Source organism: Phaethon aethereus (genome assembly GCF_964289735.1).
Source record: "Phaethon aethereus genome assembly, chromosome: 2".
In the NCBI taxonomy this organism is placed as follows: Eukaryota; Metazoa; Chordata; class Aves; order Phaethontiformes; family Phaethontidae; genus Phaethon; species Phaethon aethereus.
This window is the reverse complement of record NC_138582.1, coordinates 45,818,124-45,836,596: the sequence shown is the minus strand read 5'-3', so window position 1 is coordinate 45,836,596 and position 18,473 is coordinate 45,818,124. Positions and strand designations below refer to the sequence as shown.

General features: G+C 36.7%; 1 protein-coding gene across 1 annotated transcript in view; it reads right to left on the bottom strand.

Annotated features, from left to right (window-relative positions):
- Window positions 1-2,618, bottom strand: part of ST18 (ST18 C2H2C-type zinc finger transcription factor) — a gene marked incomplete at its 5' end in the record, with an annotated part of 67,532 nt that extends 64,914 nt beyond the window's left edge. The window contains 2 exons of the mRNA XM_081996630.1: window positions 638-668; window positions 2,564-2,618. Coding sequence (XP_081852756.1) covers window positions 638-668; window positions 2,564-2,618 — 86 coding nt within the window. The remainder of the gene's footprint in view (window positions 1-637; window positions 669-2,563) is intronic.
- Window positions 2,619-18,473: the final 15,855 nt, after the last annotated feature.

Sequence of the window (18,473 nt, the reverse complement as noted above, 5' to 3'; positions counted from 1 at the left end):
TGCACACATTAGTAAGATTAAACTAGTAATGTTAAAAATTTACCGGATTATTTGGGATCTGAAATATCCTTGCAGAATATATGGTTTTGAATGGACTGCCATGCTTTGTGCAAATTTGAAAAGTACTCTCTACTACTTCAATAAAATGTGGAACCTAAGCAAGTACTTGAGGAAGAATGAACCATTAATGCAATCAGAATTCACAGTAGTATACAGAGATCAGTTTTATGAAAGCCATCTAACGAAGCCTTCTAAAGGTCAATATCTCTTAGAATGTTCAGATGCTAAAGTACTATAATACTTATTACAGGAAAAAGAAGACTGAAGACTGATCAGAAACTGTGTTCTTTCGTTGTGTCCCCTGACACAGGCTGAAGATAAAGACAGCGTACCAGAATCCTGACCACTTTGCATTGCTTTTGATTATGCTTTCATAATTAATGCTACCATTTTGCTTTTATTTTTGGTACATTTAAAAAATGAATCTGCATCAAGTACCTTTTGTCAGATCTATGCTATATCTCTACGTAATGCATCATTTGCTGGATTCTCTATTTTATAGCAATACCATTGGTATGAATTTATCAATATAATCAGAAAATAAAACTGAAAAAAAACCCCCAGTGTGAATTCTTACCTGAGCTCTTGAGCTATAGAGTCCACTTGAACTGTTAATAAAAACAGGAAAGAAAGAATTAGTTTACACTTCCAGACTTGTTCTTTCTGCAACCTTACACCTGCCCATCTGTGATGGCAGAGGAGCGGCTATCAAAACACAGGTGATTTCTTCCTGCTAACCACAGGATTGTAGCTACTACGGCAAACGTTAACTGCACATATAATTCTCACAGTTATTTTGGATGCATAAAACCTGGAGTATGATGTTCAGTGGAACAATAAGAAAAATTATAAGAAAAAATAAAAGTAAAAGAGAAGGCACTTGTTTTTATTGAAAACAGAATGACAAATCTCTGCTTTTTCTGAATTTTAATTCAATTTGGGAATGACGAAGGCTTGTGTTTACACATACCTGCTCACACAAGGATATACAACACATTAACAAAGCCAACAGGTGGTTCTAAGGATTACACGTATTGCACAGGCAACTTTTATTGTTTCCACTTCTGGGAAAATCTTCCTGATCTATGAGTTCTTATAGATGCGTGTGCATGTGTATAAAAAATATAGAGAAAGAAAATCCATAACTTTTAAAAATGTGTTATTAGCTTCTTGAGTGACAAGGGTATGAATCCCCTATTAAATACAGTTAAAGGCTGCTAAGCTAGCCAGACTGTTTTAACTCACGGTCCTGACCAACAGAGGAGACCTGCTCTAAGGCCGCGGTGTGAATAATTTCCCTATTCAATAACTTTGTTCAAGTCCTCTGTTCTGGTACTTCTGAAGTATATATGAATTTTACATTTATTTCAGAGAACATTACTGAGAGATGCATCAAAGATTTGATACAACAATGCTTATGTTTTTTAGAAAGGCTTGTCTATATTTAGCCCCTTGTCTGTAGGCAGTTTGTGGCAGTCCCACTCCCTTCATCTGTCTTTTCCTAAGTGAAGTCTAGCACTTTTCACCTCTTTGGTTATTTCAAACTAGAGGACTAAGCCAAGCCACGCTTTAATTTTTCATTCTGACCACAACCTGAAGCTGAAGGCACAATATTAACAATCCAGAACTACTGAGTTGTGACAATGAATCGAACTAGTCTGTTTTGCACAATCCCGAGAGTGCACAATTCACATCAAAATGGGAGTGAAGCATAGGTGCTTTGCACCTCTGAAAATAGTCATAAGCAAAATGCTCACACAGCAGGCAAAACTTCGACATTTATTTTTACATATCTCCATTTTCCACTCATTATCAAGAGTCACAAAAAGTGTTATGAATTAAAATAAAAAGTTATTTTCCTGGAAGGGCTGTATTGCTAGTCAATCATGTTTTCCAGATGTTGAGATCATTAAGGGCCTGTTTATCTCTCAGTACTGCATTTCCATCTGTTCCTTACAAAAAGAGAGGAATAGCTGGGAAATACAACTATGTCATAACTTTGCAAAATGAAACACGAGCACCAATACTTGAAAAAAGCACAAGCTCCTCCTCTGCCGCATACACCTGCACCTTTTGATTAAAGTAAATTTACTTCTGGACCATTTATGCAGCTAATTTACAGGTAATTAATGGCAATAGAGAGAAAAACATTCAGTTGGCTGAGACAAAGTTTTGTGCATTATTTTGAAAGCATCTATTCAATATTGTCTAGCTCTACTCCCTATGGAAAATCTTTGTTTGCATAATAAAAAGCATAACCTTTATTTTCTTTGCAAAATAGCTCAAAGAAAATAGCATACAGTAGATTTTTTCTGCTTTTCGTTAAACCATAGCTAATAACATCGTGCCTCTTAATGCCAGCAGTCTGTGTCCTGCCTTGATTAAAAAAGCAGCCCTGAGGAAGCTACACACTCTCTTACTGCACATTAGGGACTGTGCACAGGAACTATCGTATTTCATGGTGTGCTGGGCACAGGGTCGTGGAACGTGCTTGCTAACTCACCCTTGGTTCCTTTTGAGCGTGTGCGCAGCTTTTTATTTTCCCCATCTGCATCCATCTGTAATATTAACACAAAGTCTTTAATTCATTCTTTTGCCATTGAGAAAAAAAAAATCTCCAATGCTTTTTTTTTTTCACATTTCCAAAGGCTAGACAGTAATAGAAAGAAAAATAATCATGCCTTATTAATCTTGTCAAAGAGATAAAAAGCCATCTGTGAATATCTAGTAAATACCTAGGAGATACCTTTAATGATACAGATTTGTTTAATAAAGTGATGGTTATGAGTGACTCTGTAAGGTTTAATGACAAGGTCTACAGGTGTTAGCTGAAGGCATAAGGTTAGAAACAGCAAGGCTGTATGAGTGCTGCTTTCAGCATCCACCCCCCGGAATAAAAGTCCCAGAGCACCACAGTGCCTACAGGCACCCTGCGTTAGCATTGTAACCGAAGCATGTCTTAAGAGCCGCACTGGAACCTGCATTTCTGACAACTTCATCCTTAAAACATGAAACCCTCTTGCCTGAATGTGCATAATTGCACATGTACAGCTTTGAAATACTCCACCACTTAATCAGTTACTTCTTCCAGAAGTTTTGGTCAAAGAGACAGTTACAGATTTGCATGAGTTTTTGGGAGAATGTAGTATCCGGGTTTGAATTTCATATTAAAAAAAAAAAAAATTCCAATCCCACAAAAAGTCTGCTGTTGCCGTAAAATTTCTAACTGAAATAAGAGAGACTTTTCAAGATCAGCTGTTGTCAGGACACTTTTGGCTACATCTAAACCAGCACTGGAAATATGCACCTTCTGGTCTTGGATCTGGCCCAGATCCATAATTGTAGGGGCAGGTTTTCAATCCATGTATTTTATTACAAACCCCTGAAATTCAAAGGGATTAAGATTTCATGTTCTGGTGTGGAAAGCTGCAGTGACATACAGCAGATTGTACAACAGTGTAATTTTGACCATGTCCAGAGAGGGGCAAACTTCTCTTCTTTCTAAAAACAATTCTAAAATTCCTCAGGAGGAATTTTTGTCTAGGCAAATATCAGGAACTCTCTGGTAGTATCTTACTATCTTTGCTTTGGATCTCAGTTTCCCTGTTTGTAAAATGGCAATGATCAAACATACTGTAGATGAAGCAACTCCCATGTGCTTCTGCAGATCAATATGCAGGAACAAATACAAACACCACCATCTGATTTATATAACTGCGTTGGGCAATAGGTAGATGCATTCTGTGGATACCAGAAGTTGCCTATGCCTGGCTTCTTTCCCTGCAAAAAGGTCGCAAGATAAAAACCGACGTCAACAGAAGATCCTGTCTATTATTTCACCCTTCCTTTCTGAGGATCAGCAGAACCTGATTTGCCCCACTGAAGGATGGTGCAAGAAGCTCCGTTTGTGTCTTTTCCCATTTATAAAGTTTGAAGATCTGAGGATGCTTTATTTTTAGCTTTATATGACTCAGATAACTGAAGTGTTTTGATTGTCTTATCTGAATGAACATTGCAGAATATGACAAAATTGGCCTGAGAAAGAAAAAGAGTAAAGTCAGCCTTTCTAGGGGAGAGAAAGAATTTCTCTGTTTCCTGGGGGATTTCTGTATTTTGTTATATATGGTTACACATTACATACAGCTACTGGAATCAAAACACCTATCTGCAGGAGAGAAGACAAGCATTTGAAAAGGGTATTTGTGTACTTGAAGAAGTCTAATTCTAGAACACAGGTTAGCGATATCTGAAATGAAGGTATAAATTGATCAAAATGCACCTCAAAGCCAGACAATGATACCTTTTCTCTGTTTAAATTTACATCTGAAGTTGATTATTAGCAGGGAAGAAACATAAGTGGCTTGTGTTTACATAGTGGGGCTGATGGCAGCCTTTACTTGTTACTATCCTTAAAACCTGGAGAATGAGTTTTTGCAATGTGACTGCAATGGTAATGGGAAACACGGCTCTGTTCTCTGATGCTGAGTTGTGATTGAAGGCACTGACCTGCCATAGACTTATAATAGGGGAGCAGGTGTGGCAATGATGGACTTTAATTTCCTTTAATAAACCTTTTATGTGCCACACTTTTACTGCCATTCTCTGCTCTCCAAGGTCCTGCACATAATAGGTTCATTACTTTTGATTACTATAGTCTATTGAGACAAACAACTCCAGAACACACTATATATTATGTTCAGTTAAACCAATATAGACTATTTATCCACTGTGCATTATTTCACCTGCAACTCTACAGGCAAAATTAACAACAGCTCCTGTAAGCTAAAACTATTAAAACCACTGGTACTCCTTTGTCATCATTTCATAATAAATACCACACCAATCACAATGCTGCTCTTCTAATTATGAAACAAACAGTGTCCACTGCTTCTACTGAACAGCAGTTACTTTGGTCTAAATAGCATGTTGCATTGTGATGAATATTTAAAAACCACACAATGAGTGAAAACCAACTATAAAATCAATACAGGTAATTTTTGTATTGATTTTCTTTCCGTGTAATAATTTGAAACTATCAGAGATGTTTAATCAACTCAAACCTAAAAATGATAGGACTATTTAGCCTGGTGCATACCGCATATTAAAATAATCATCATGTCTGTGTTGCATAAAAAACACCTTAACTTACAAAAAGTCCCATGTATTAACTTGAAAATTTTACAAAAGTAACTGAATAAAACTGTGAAATCTTTTAAGTGTGTCAGCAAAAAGATACCTCTCTCAAAATTTAAATGCAATATCTTTGAGTTTTGATAGCTCTTTCAGAGACTGCCTGATGCTGAAAAAAGTTTCTCCCTTATGATTTTTATCTATATAGTGAGAAATTACAGCCACAGATGGTCAGCAAGAAGTATTCAAACTTTTAAATCACCCACGGAACAAAAGAATTAAACTCTGAGTGAGAAATTTCATCCAAAGTTTTTATAGCTAATTGTTATCAAAGTGTTAATTTGACAGACATATCATTAGTGCTGTGTACTGTAAAGATTAGATGGATTCTGGAAGGTGCTTCATGCTCTCAAAGCTAGAGGTTATCAGCCCTCCCGCCCAGCACATATGTTGTCTTGAGACAAGAAGCCGTAAGGGATAAATAGTATGGTCATATCTGCACAAAATCCTTGCACAATATCTCACTACTAATTTTTTTAGCTATTGGGATAATATCTAAGTGCTTGCCAGGAAAATGTTATTCGGACTTATAGTCCCATATTTTTAAGGGAAAGCTTCACAAAAATAATGACAAGTGAATAGTAGAATTAATTCCACTTTATCGTTGTGTCTTATAACTAGATTCTCTGATTTGATGGGTTTTAAATCCATCTAAACTTTTTTTTCAAAATTAGTTGAAACTAGATAATGGACTCAAAAGGAATTAGTGGAAGATACACAGTCAGAAACACAGCAACAGAGGGGTAGCAGCTGTGCAGTTCCAAATCAGTAGGAAAAGGGGCTAAGAAATAAATGATTTCCTGCGAATTGTTTCAGTTATGCCCTATTTCTGTGATTTGGAAATTTACTGACAATGTCAATGCTGAATTATTTTCTGAAAGCATGTTCCATCTCCCTAAGTTTATGAATCCTTTCTGTCTGACTCTGTGAATTTCAGTTTGATCTTCTCTCTACCTTTAATTCAATATTGGATGAGACTTAAGAGTAAGTCAGTAACTAGATGCCAGAAAACTGACTGGAGTCACAAATTCTGCTTGGTGGAGACTGAAGTAACTTGTGTTGTGACTGCTACAGGATGTTAATGTTTCTCCAGATGAATTTACTGGTGGAATAGCAGTAATCATACTTTCTGAGCAAACTATTTCAGAGTTTCTGGCTGCAGAAACCAAATGTTACTTCTGTTTGTACCATCCCACTGCAGTCAGCGGACTCAAGGGCAGCACCTGGAAATACTTCCCTGAGTAAGAGAATCAGGATTTGGCTCGGAGTTTGGTTTTTTGTGTGCCTGGAGTCTGTCTGTGCACACGTGCATGTACTGATATTATAATGGGGTCCAAGAATATGACTAACAGCTGAAAATAAGACGTGCAATAAATAGCAATAATAACAACAGTAATAGTAACAACAACTATTTCAGTTCACTTGCACATTTTTAATTCTGAATTTCAGAAACTAAATGGATACTACTATCTTGGTAAGATAGTTTTACAGCACATGACTGTTAAATAAACTATGACTTAGGGAAGCCAGTGCTGCTGACATAGGTAAAAGTGAAATGCACCTCCTGGAAAGAGCTAATGTAAGAGCTATACACTTTTAAATTTCTCTTGTAATCTTTGTACAAGCATGACTTCCCAGGAGTGGGTTTCACACTGCTGGAGTGGCAGTCTGTTTCCTTTTGCCTAACTAGCTAGAGGAAGACAAAACACCAGTTTATCTGGAGGTAAGAAGTATACAATTTGACATTTTGCTGTGACTTTCCAACGAGAAGCTATGTCTGATTTTCAAAATGAAATTTGGCAAACAACTTCTCTAGGAGAAACCTTAACTGATTTTGGTCTGAAAAGAGAATAGCTTTTTTCTAATATTTTTAATTTGTAAACTCGTTAAGTTTATATAGAGGCAACAGCTACACCTGTCACTAGACTAAGGAACTTAGCCAGAAAAAAACCCCAATCAAATTTGATGATTTTTAAGGCACACAAATCCATCCCCAAGTCTCAAAAATAAGCCACAAAATTCAAAGTTGAAGTCAGACCCCACAAAGCATTACAAACACATCTGTGGCGTACTGCACCCCAAGGTGACACAGCACTGTGTGTGCCTCTCCCTACAATAAATAATACCCTCAGATCAAGCTTTTCAGTGCTTTTGACAGTCATATTTTAATGTTTCTTTTCAATAAATCATTTAAGAATCTAACACATAAAAAGAGAATAATGTCATAAAGAAAAACACTTTTTCAAATAAATCTGAAAGCAAGATTTCCTATAGCCTGTCCAGAAGTAAGGAGCACTGTTTGGCTGTCTGTGTATATATGTGTGCTGACGGAATTTTCCTGTCACTCTACAATAACTTTTTTTAATATGAAGTATTAATGGCAGACTGATGGTGAGAAGTACGATGCGAGAAGGAAATGTAAAGTACACATATAGCAACTTCTAGACAAAGCTTATATATTCTGAGTACTGGCAGTAAAAGAATACAAAATCCAAAGACAAAACTTTTAGGAGCATTGCTTGTACCATGGTTAAAGTTTCTTTTTCGTGTTCTTCTTTTTTTTAATAACATATTGATGACCAGAAAGGTTAGAAAAAATATTTACAAAGTAAGTGTTCTTAAAGACTATTACTAAAAATATGCCTTATTTTGTGATTTTGATTATTCTTAACCAAGGAGTTATCTCAGCTTTATTTTTGAAACTTTTGTTTTAGTTTACACCATGCTACTCCTAATTTCTCTAGGAGAAAGTTGAGTAACATGGAAATAATTGGTTCATATGTATTAATTTTTCAGGAATTAAAATAAATAAGTACATCTACTGAATGCAATCTTCCAAGCATGTTTATAACACATATAAATCATCGACAATTCAGCATTTTATAGCGGGTTGAAAGGTATACATATTTTTGAGAAGTAGAGGTTTTTCTATTGAAGTCATTACTTGAAAATATGCAGCAACAAAATAAACCTTAAATCAGAGGCAAGCTTGAATAGGTTTGTAATGAGGATGATTTATTTTGATTCTCACTTCTGATTTCTGAGTTGTCACTGCTGTTGTATACTTCATCCATGCAACTTTGCACAACTGGCAGTGCTGAATATAAACCAAAGCCATATGTTTATGTCCTTTTGCCAAACGACTACAGCAAATAGTTCTATTATTCCCTTAGGTAACCAACGTGTGCCAAGGATTTCTATTAGTCTGCTTTACCAAGGCTTTAGAGGGCAGAGTCACAGCTTTATGAAATTAAGGGGCAACTGCTAGTTTTTTTTAATTTAGAGAAAAATTATATAGTCTACCATGCTGAAATGCAGCTCAACGCAAGCTGATGTGTGATCCTACTTACTGGAAGCTTTTTTTCCTAGATTTTTTTTTTTTTACATAATTCAATGTCTTCTGTTTCCTGGGCTACTATCTACTAAATATAATTTTTTAGAAGAAAGTGTCAATATGCAAAAAGGAAAAAAAGTGCTTTAACACCTTGAGATATTTTATAAATACACCAAAGTTTTTATCCCACCCAACTGATATATAGTTAAAAAACCCTCAATAAACAGTAGTAAAAGAAAAAAAAATCACAGATAAGCTATCCCACACAGATTAAATTTAAGCAGTGCATTATGAAATACATTCTCACTCCCAGAGTCCTACAATTTCAAAGATAGTTGTGTTCCTGTCAGGATGTAATGCTAACAGAGTGTAGTTCTGAAACTTAAAAGCTGGAATTTCTAGGTATTTACAAAGATTTATATCTTTTTCAATTGTTCAATATTGTAATACCTGACTGTTGAAGACTGCTGTTCTTAAAAGAGCAGATGCTATGCGAGAAAAATAGTCCTAATGCACAAGACACTACACATGAAACAACATAGCATTCTAGTACTAATATAGAGATATATTTTGACTCAAATTCCTTTTTGTAAATAAATTATCCCACCTTTGCGTGCTTCTGGGTGAAAATATGTGCAGATTCCAAAGGACCAAACTCGTCACTCAGTCCAAGACGCCTTGCCTGATTTAACAGATAATCCTGAAATTCATTCTCTGAAAAGAAAAACAACAAAAGACCAAAAACCAGCTATACTAAATAAAATGTAGATGAAGCAGGACACTCTTTAAATCAAATGGGCAAATAATCCAGGTGCATTGTTTTCTTGTGCGTTTTTTCAAAGATGTAGTATAGAGGCATCAATGATTCCTATAAAAGGCAGAAAGAATAGCAATTTTTCTTTTCATACTTTCTTTATATCGTTAATGTCATTTCCAATATCTTATGAAACAGACCTGACCTAAGAAGTTTTTCTTCTTGCACAAACGAAAATCCAGTTTCTGTATGTAGAAATCCTTAGTCAAATGTTTTTACTGCATCAGAAGCCCTTTGAGTAGGACAATACAGTACATGATGGGAAATAAATGAGAAGCATTCTAAAATATTTTAACAATAGGAGAAAAACCCTCAGGTTTATTTTTTTCTCATTTTGCATACCAGAGTTTGAAGTTTGGCAGATTGATAGTGTTCTCACCATCAGCAAACTGAAGGAAATCCTTGACATTTCTCCATGCTCAATTTTTATTCCTTTCTGTGAGGAAACTCCCACTAAATCAACAGTGACAGTGAGGGAAGAGGAGCTGCAGAAGTCTGTATCTGAGTGTACAATACTGAGGGCCTTGCATTCAGAAATAATGAATAGCCAAACCCTTTGAACACTTAACGTTGTAGGCACTTGTAACCTGTGAAAATCTGGCCATGAGCAGTTATTATGGGCAGGCTTTATTTTAGCATCACTAGGAATCAAACTATAAAAATTTTACTATAACTTGCAACTTCAGAGGTCTTTTTCAAATACTATCCAGTGTATTTAGTAAAATAGGTCTATTCATTCAGCGTATTCCAATTATGACAAAGTTTGCAGATAAACTTTTGGAACTTCAAGGTGAAACTTCTACTATTCATTTAATGATATCTGATGAAGTTTTGTCAGCAAAATTTGTAATGTTACGTTTCTGAAATTGGAAAGGCTCATTCTAAACAGATTCTCAGGGAAGCTAGAGTTTATTGAGTGACTGATTTCTGCTTGAGTTCCAATAGACAGAGTATTAGTTGCATCCCATCAATAACTTTTAATTAAAATAAATACACTTTTATCAAATAGCAAAACAGACAACAGATGCAAGATGATAAAGAAGGGAGAAAACTCAAAACAAAACAGCCCAATACCAAAAAGATTTTTTAAGCAGTTTTCTGGCCAATATGTTGCTGGAAAAAGATGTTGTTTGTTCTCAAAGGCCTCTTTCCCCGTTATTCTATTTCAACATCCACGAAAAAAAAACCAAAAGGAATCTTAAAGCTTTCTACCTGCCTCTTCCTCTTGGTTCAAAACACACTAACCTAAAACAAAAGATCTCTGAGAATAGCTACAATGGGGAACAAAGCTCTTTCTAAAGCCTAAAACTTAGCAGCTTTTTGTCTAAAATCCTATCATGTTACGTATTTATTAGCAATATATTTTTCATTTATTTTCTCAAAGATTGCCAATAAAGAACTAAATCACATAAGGGAGTAGCTGTAAACCCTTTGAGTTCCCTAATGTCAAACTCATTAGCATCCGAATAACCACACAGCAGCACATCATCTGCACAATTGCAATTTTTTACTACTTTTAATAGCGTTTCTCAAAGGGCTCATTTTCAACTTTCTTCAGTGGTTAGTTGGTTCTCTGGGGAAAAGGAGCTTCCTGACGCTCACAGCTTCCACTCAACAACCAGGCCGTTTGCTGTCAGAAGCATCAGCCCTCTGCCCTAACCCCATCTGCTGTCTCTCTCATCCTAAGGGACCGAGAGTTAAGACAGCACAGCTGAGATCCACTTGGAAAACTGCACAAAGGACAGGAAAATATACAAAACTTTTCACATTTAACTTTACATTATAAGCTAATACATTGAAAATCCTCCTTTTAAGAAAAGGAGTCTGGGCTGGGTCGGGACTGGGAGGCAGGTTTTAAAATTGTACCGGAAAACTACGTGCAACAGTGCCGTTGGCTATTTTGCTCCCATCTGCCCTGCACGCGACATCATCAGCTATCTTTGTAAAGCAGAGGGTGCTGCAGTAGGACAAAAGCAAGACTTTTTATTTAAAGCACAAAACCTGAACTTCTGTTTTTAATCCCAACAGAAGCTACTGGTTAGTAAGTTTAAACGTGCTATTTTCTGTTTCTTTCACGTAATAGGGTGCTGCTGGCTGCCATAGAGCTGATTCGTGGGTGAGTACGCACATTTGACGATACGGTGTTTCATAAAAAGTCTAATACAATGTCATGCATCTGTCATGTTATAAACTGTGTGTAGGATTATGCTGTGTCATGGGATGTGATATGCTCCTAATGGAATATAAACTATGTGTCACCCTTGTCCACACTCCATAAAGCAACTTACATTTCAAATATGAGTGCTGAGATCTGATGCTTCAGGTGGCAAACACGAGTTAGTGCTGATTTCACGGTAACATCAGGATCTTATACAGTGAGTTACTGAGAAACTTATATATATGTTTTGGTATATTTTATGAACTATAAAACTAATCATGGGCCAAATTTTGAAACCTTGCAAGAAGTGCAGATAAAATTCATCAATGACAACTGGAAAAATTAAGATCTCAGCCTCAAGAGCCCATAAAGACCATCTCTCTAGCTTATTGGTGACTGATAATAAGACCATTGTTGATGGAAGTCAGCTAGATCTAACTTACTTATTTGTCAACCAAGGCTCTTTGGTGGGATCACTCCCCTTAAGTCCACACGTATCCTCATTTGCCCCAACCTATTCATAGCTTGCATTAATGCATTTGTCTGTTTTAGTAAAGAATGCAAAAGGATTTACAGACGGCAAATTATGCTTACACTTCAACTCCCCATATGTCTAAACATATTTTTAATCCTGAAGGTGGAGTTTGCCTGCCTTCAAAGAAAACCTTCACCCTTTTCAACCAGTTCCTCAATTCAACTAGAATAATAAACTTTATAAACCCACAAAGATGGAATAAATGAGTTGCTTGATTTGTCAATATAATGGTTCAGTGAAGTCACCTGGAACTTTTGCAATTCCTTCTACAGTTTATAGCCGTTTCCAGTGCAACATGATTTTGTACTGACTCTGAAGTGCCATCCTACTGAGATCCATGAGTCATACCAGGATACCGATGTCAATCACCATTTGGGCCTCGATCCTCAACATGAGATGTCCGTGACATCCCTTCAAGCAACCATTCTTGTTGATCCATTGTCTATGGGTAAAAGTCCACTTATTCAGGTCAGATTACTAGAGAGTTCCTGAGAATTTAATAATGAGAAAAGATGTATTCTAACAGCCTAAAATTATCTCACCAGAATTTCTCTGTCAGAATTGCAGTAGACAAAGCTGTGCTACGTCTGTAAAAGACCTCAACAACTTTTTTGAGCATAATGGATACCATTTCCAACAGATGAATTTGTTTTTCTCTAATTTACCACATCACTAGTTGATACAGTGCAGATATGAAAATGAACCATCACAACAGTTTGTGATTTGTTAACTCAGAGTGGAAGTAATAGCTAAGGAAACAAAATCCAATGTGCTCACCATTACGATTCCTAAATATTTTTCATGTTTCTACAGTGACAGTGATTTCTTTTTCTCAAAATAAAATAATGCAACACATTTTATATTTGAGAAAAAAAAAATTGAAAACAAAAGATGTCATTAGAAATGAATGAAGGTATATTGAGCTCTTGACTACAGACAGATCTGAAGTATGTAACTTTACACATTAAGTTCTGCACAAACTTACAGTCACCTCAGTGAGACCCTTAAGAGCATGTGTAATGTTCAGCACATGAGTAATCAAATTAATTTCATTTGACCTTCTGATGCTTCACTTTAACAGCCTCACTGCAATACAATCTGAAGCAGTCTACTTGGAAACATCATTTTTATATAATTTGAGCTTCAGAAAGGAAGTTCCTTGGGGCAGAGTAGTCCACTTTGCACTTGTTTTATTGAGTGCAGAGTACACATGAAACAGAATTATTGCTGCTTCAACTATTGCATTTTCTTTCCCAACCATAAGGCTAAACTTTTTCTTTCTTAGTTCTAACTTGAGATGAACAGGTCACATTACCAGTGCAAGACAGCCTGGTAACACAGGCAGTTGTCCTTCCAGTACCTGTAAAAACACACCCCTTGCACTCATCCTCTCTTTTAAACACGGCAGTAATTCCAATGCCATGTGTGAGATCATATTTTGCCTAGCAGAAAGGTTTAACTTTCACCTGATTTAAGCAACAAACTATCCCTCAAAGATGCCCGAGGCTTTGCTGTAATTAACATAACTGCATTTAGATGCTATTCATGACCGATAATTCCAACACCTTGTGGAAAAAAAAAAAAAAGGTTGCATGCTGTAAACATTATAAACATATTCAAATAAGCTTAACACAATCTGCCATGCTTATTTCTGCCTAGATCATGGACCAGCGAAATGGTTAATGCAAATGGATTTATAATTTGCTTTGGGGGGCCAGTTTCTTCTCCTTATTTATTAGCCCAGCTGATGGGGCAGATTTGATGAGGCACTTCTGGAATAATTGAGTCATCACACAAAGAAGGCTGCTAGCATTCAGAGTGGTTTTATCAGCAGCAAGCAGGCCTGATTACTGACAATTACACTCTGATCCGGTGATGGAGGAGAAAGAGCCAACGAGTGGGAAATGTCCGTGTTTCTATCCAGGAATAATTTCTACATTCATTTTACATGCTAAGTGTTTCCTATCTCTGCATAATAAACTGTAAACAGGAATAGATGGCACAATGTCCCTTAATATTTCCTGGTAATGAAGACACAAATGTACAGTGAGTGCTGATAAATATAGATGAAACATAAGCTATTCTCTGAGTCTGTATTGTTACCTTTAAAATAAATGCATTTTGGTGGTAAAAGCATAATCATAGCTAATGCAAAAAAATGACAGAAGATTGAAGCTGTCCTTGTAACTACACAGAAACTTTGTAAAAGTCCTGTTAATCACCGCTGCTCTAGAGGCTCATAAGCTGAAGGTGATATACTGGAAAGAACATCATTTTGTTTCTCAATAGTCAACTATGTAGGAACTCCTTTGCTTTGACACAGTAAAGGAGAGCAACAGCAGTGACCTCCATTAACACTTCAGGGATAGAGCACATCCCAATGCTAAACTGAAAAACAATGAAGCTGGTCCTAGAAGACATCTTCACTGTGATAAATTCTCATTTCCCTCTCATCAGCCTTAAGATAGTGTTTATAATGAATTATAGAACTAGGCCATAGATTTCATGAGTTGTGTTTAGCAATGTATTACTGCCTTTAGGACACTACTTTTTTAGCAACCTAGATGCTGTAAAATGTCAGTTATTAACAAAATGCTGAAAGCAGAACTTTGGAAAAATCTGTTTCTTCTCTGACTCCGGAAGAAAACATGGAAAAGACATACTGAAGAGTTGAAATGTGATTTTGTGTTTGTTGATGAGCAATTACAGATTTCAGCTGGAACATGTTAATACCCTAGTCTAGGGAGAGTTTTTCTTTTTTAGAGTTGATCAGGCATGAAACACTGAATAATAAACTTCTGCATGCTTGTTTATTCCTTTTCCTCTTTTTAAACTAATTCATAGCTTCCAAAGAACTAAAAGTTATTCTCTGTTCTCCTGTGGTAACTATGGTAACTATGTTTCATTAAAGCAGCCACTTAACTTCAAGGCTTGTGTTACAATGATATGCATTATTTTGAGTAAAACCACACCATAACAACCTTATGATTTCAGAGCAATTTTTAAAGAAAGTTCAAAGAGCATGCGTCATTGACTCTGGAACACAGGGTTTGTTTCCTCTTGAAACATGTTTACTCTTCTTCAGCTTGGATGACTTTTCCTGCATGGAGTCATCTCTGTTGTGAGGTACTGTGTGGGGGGACCGCTACTGACTTCAGCAGAAGGTGGCCATGCTCTGCTCATCGAAGGGGAGCTTAGCGGTTGCAGGACTGAGGCCAGCAGGAGACGCCTGAGCGCACGCATCGGTGTAACTAAGAGCAGTGAAATGGTGCTGTTATTAATTACCCTGTTATAGCCCCCTTCAACATCAGGAAGATTCTGGTCTGGCTCTGGTATTGCTACATTCCTGGTGTTTAGCCACCTCTGTTACAGTCCTTGTACTGTTACGCGGTTTCCAGCAAGCTGGTTAGGAATCAATGGGTCTGAAGGATAATTTTATGGGGGTGCTGTTATGGTTGTGTTGAACCCCTACAGAAGTGCTGGAGCTGATTAGATTCAGTAAAAGTGGTCACTTCTCAAATACTTACAGGCTTAATCTAGGTTACTGTATATCTTCCCTGTGATTTCTGGCTGTTCCAGGCAAATTTTTCGGGACTGACTCAATAGCCAGAATTAGGACATCACAGTTTTTATGCTGGACAAAACCCATGGCTAATTAGCTCATTGAACATTCTCTGATGTGGAGTCAAAAGGAACGATAAACCTAAAAATACGACTATTTTTATAAAAAGAAATGTAACAACCATTCTGATACCCTATGCATTCATTCTCCCCCTTCTGAACCACAAGCTCTGTTCATTAAGCATGACAGACATGTCCCAAGAAAGGGAAAGACACACAAAGGGAAGTGTGCCTTCCCTCAACATGCAAATCACATATGTTCATTAACTTCAAGAGTGCCATATGAAGTACAGTCTGCCACCATCTAAAAGACTTGTAATGACCCTAACTGCTAAAGATAATGGGGTTTGCTTGCACCACTGCACTGCCGTGAAGGTCTGGGAACATGCTGAAGAGCATAGGAAAAAACAAACCAAGAACAAAAACACTACCTTGAAAATCAAAGTAACAAAAACATTGACCAGTATTTGTCAGATACCAAATGTGCATATAAAATTATCACCGGCACAGACTCCCTTTCTGAAAAGGTTTTGCTTGGCAAATGTTTGTATCAGGTGTGTGGAACAAGGACGAGGGTGTTCAGTCTGTTCAAAGTTATGCTAAGAGGCCACTGGCACCAGGGATGGCAGCTGAAATTCTCTTTTCAAGGCCTTTTATGATTCTACAGTGGGATGAAAGTTATTTCCTAAAATGGCACCTGTCTTCTGTCATAGACATAAAGAGAAGGAACCATGACTGAGCAAATAATTGGAAAAAAGGAATTCTGGAACTTTCTTCCTGCCTCTGCCACTGATCTATTCTGTGACCTTCAGCAAGTCTCTTCACCTTTTAGCTAAATGAAGATAACAATGTAGAGTGCTGAGAATGCTTTCGTGCATTTCTAACCATGCTTTAAGGTGGTGGAAGGTATTTTCATCCTCATGCATTCATCAATTTAATACCCTGCTCATGCTTTCACTTCCTCTGAAACTCAACCCGATACTTCAAGAGAACGCTATTATTTGGAATTTCCAAGAAAAAAAATGTTTCCTCTTTCTCTTCTAGCTTTTTTACTAAAAAAAACCCAAACAAAAAAACCCCAACAACAAATAAAAAAGGACAATTCTGAGAAGAATGGTACTAACTAATGCATGATGAATGGTAAAATAATTTAAAACACATTCTCTGCTCTCTTAACATATTAGGCAATCTGGAGGTAACTGCACTCTTAGCATGTCAGGGCTTTATCTTAAAAATCTGTTTTGCTTGTTTTCATATAAAAAGAAACATTCTTCTAGGAAGTATCTTTAACCATTTTGCTTTGAACGTTTTTGCCCTCAATCTTGAAAATGTCAATAAGGTGTACATATATATACACATATATATAAAAGTGTGTGTATATATATATATATATGTTTCTGGCAATATTAAATTCAATTATCGTACCCAGCAAGCACTGTATTTAACTTAAAACAAACTGAAAAAGAAAATTTTTTTTCAATGTGAGCATATCAGATGTCTGGTAAGAAAATGACCATTAAACAACACCGACTTAAAAATAACACTACAGAAGCAAATCTTTGTAATATTATTTTACATTGGTAAATAATAGTAATCCATTATTCATCCTCTCACATCAAATTTGGCATGAGCAAGATGAAAAAAATCTTCCTATGGAGAGGTGTTTTACAAACTTTATCCCTTTAAACACCGTTTCCCTTCAGGCTGCCTAGTATAGGCCTGGCTCCACTGAAAACAGCCAGAACACTCTCGTGGACCTCAATAATACACGTTATTTGCGTGTGGAAACAGTCACATACACTCGGTATTAATCACACAGGTATACAAAGATACAGTCCTGGCCAGAAGATCTTACAAAGTAAGATGATTAAAAACTGTTTTGGATATGACAGCTGTAAATAATAAACAGCAGTTTAGAAATTCCAATAGCACACTAATTAATTTTTTTCTATTTTAGTTGATAGTTATGTCATTCTTGATAAGTAGGCCTGTATCAGTTGTTTGAATATATATGTAATAGGCTGCCTTGTTGTTTGGATGTCACATTAAATCACGGGCTTTGCCTCATCTGTTGGCACGTCAAACACCAAGATGTGTGCAGGAAAAAGGGGTGGGTTTGGGGTGGCTTTCGTGCTCAGGGTGTAATGCTTTTTTTCATATGCTGTGCTCACCTACCCCAGGAGACACATTTTTGTTTTCTTTTGAATTGGTCTGAATCACTTTGCATCAGAACTATGTTGTGATACAAGAAGTATTAACTGTGACTTTTAAATAATCAGCCTCACTAAAGGCACTGTTATGGTAACCAACAATTGTTCTTTCGTAAATCATTTTGACAATGCATTCTCTGCGCTGCCCCTGGACTTGGAGGGTACCCTCACAACATTCAAAGCTGGGACAATATTCATGGTTAAGAAAAGTCCAGAAGCAGCCAAACAGGTGTATACTTCTCTCAGAAACGGCCTTTTTAGATAGAAAACCTTTTGTACGCTAGTTCTATCCTAGGCCCCTTTTAGGGGCCACACCTGAGAGAGAAAGTGAATTATCAATGACATTTTTTTTAAAGAATCAGTGGTTTAACACTAATTTCTAATCAGATCCTACAGAAAGGAACAGCTCGCATGGCAGCTGTACTTTTCCCAGGGTTAATTACCTTTCACTGCTCTCTACTAATGAGTCAGCTGTTCCTGTCATCACAGAACTACACTGTGTTCATCTGTAGCTCTAGCTGTGGACAAACACAGTAGCTAGAGCCCTGTTT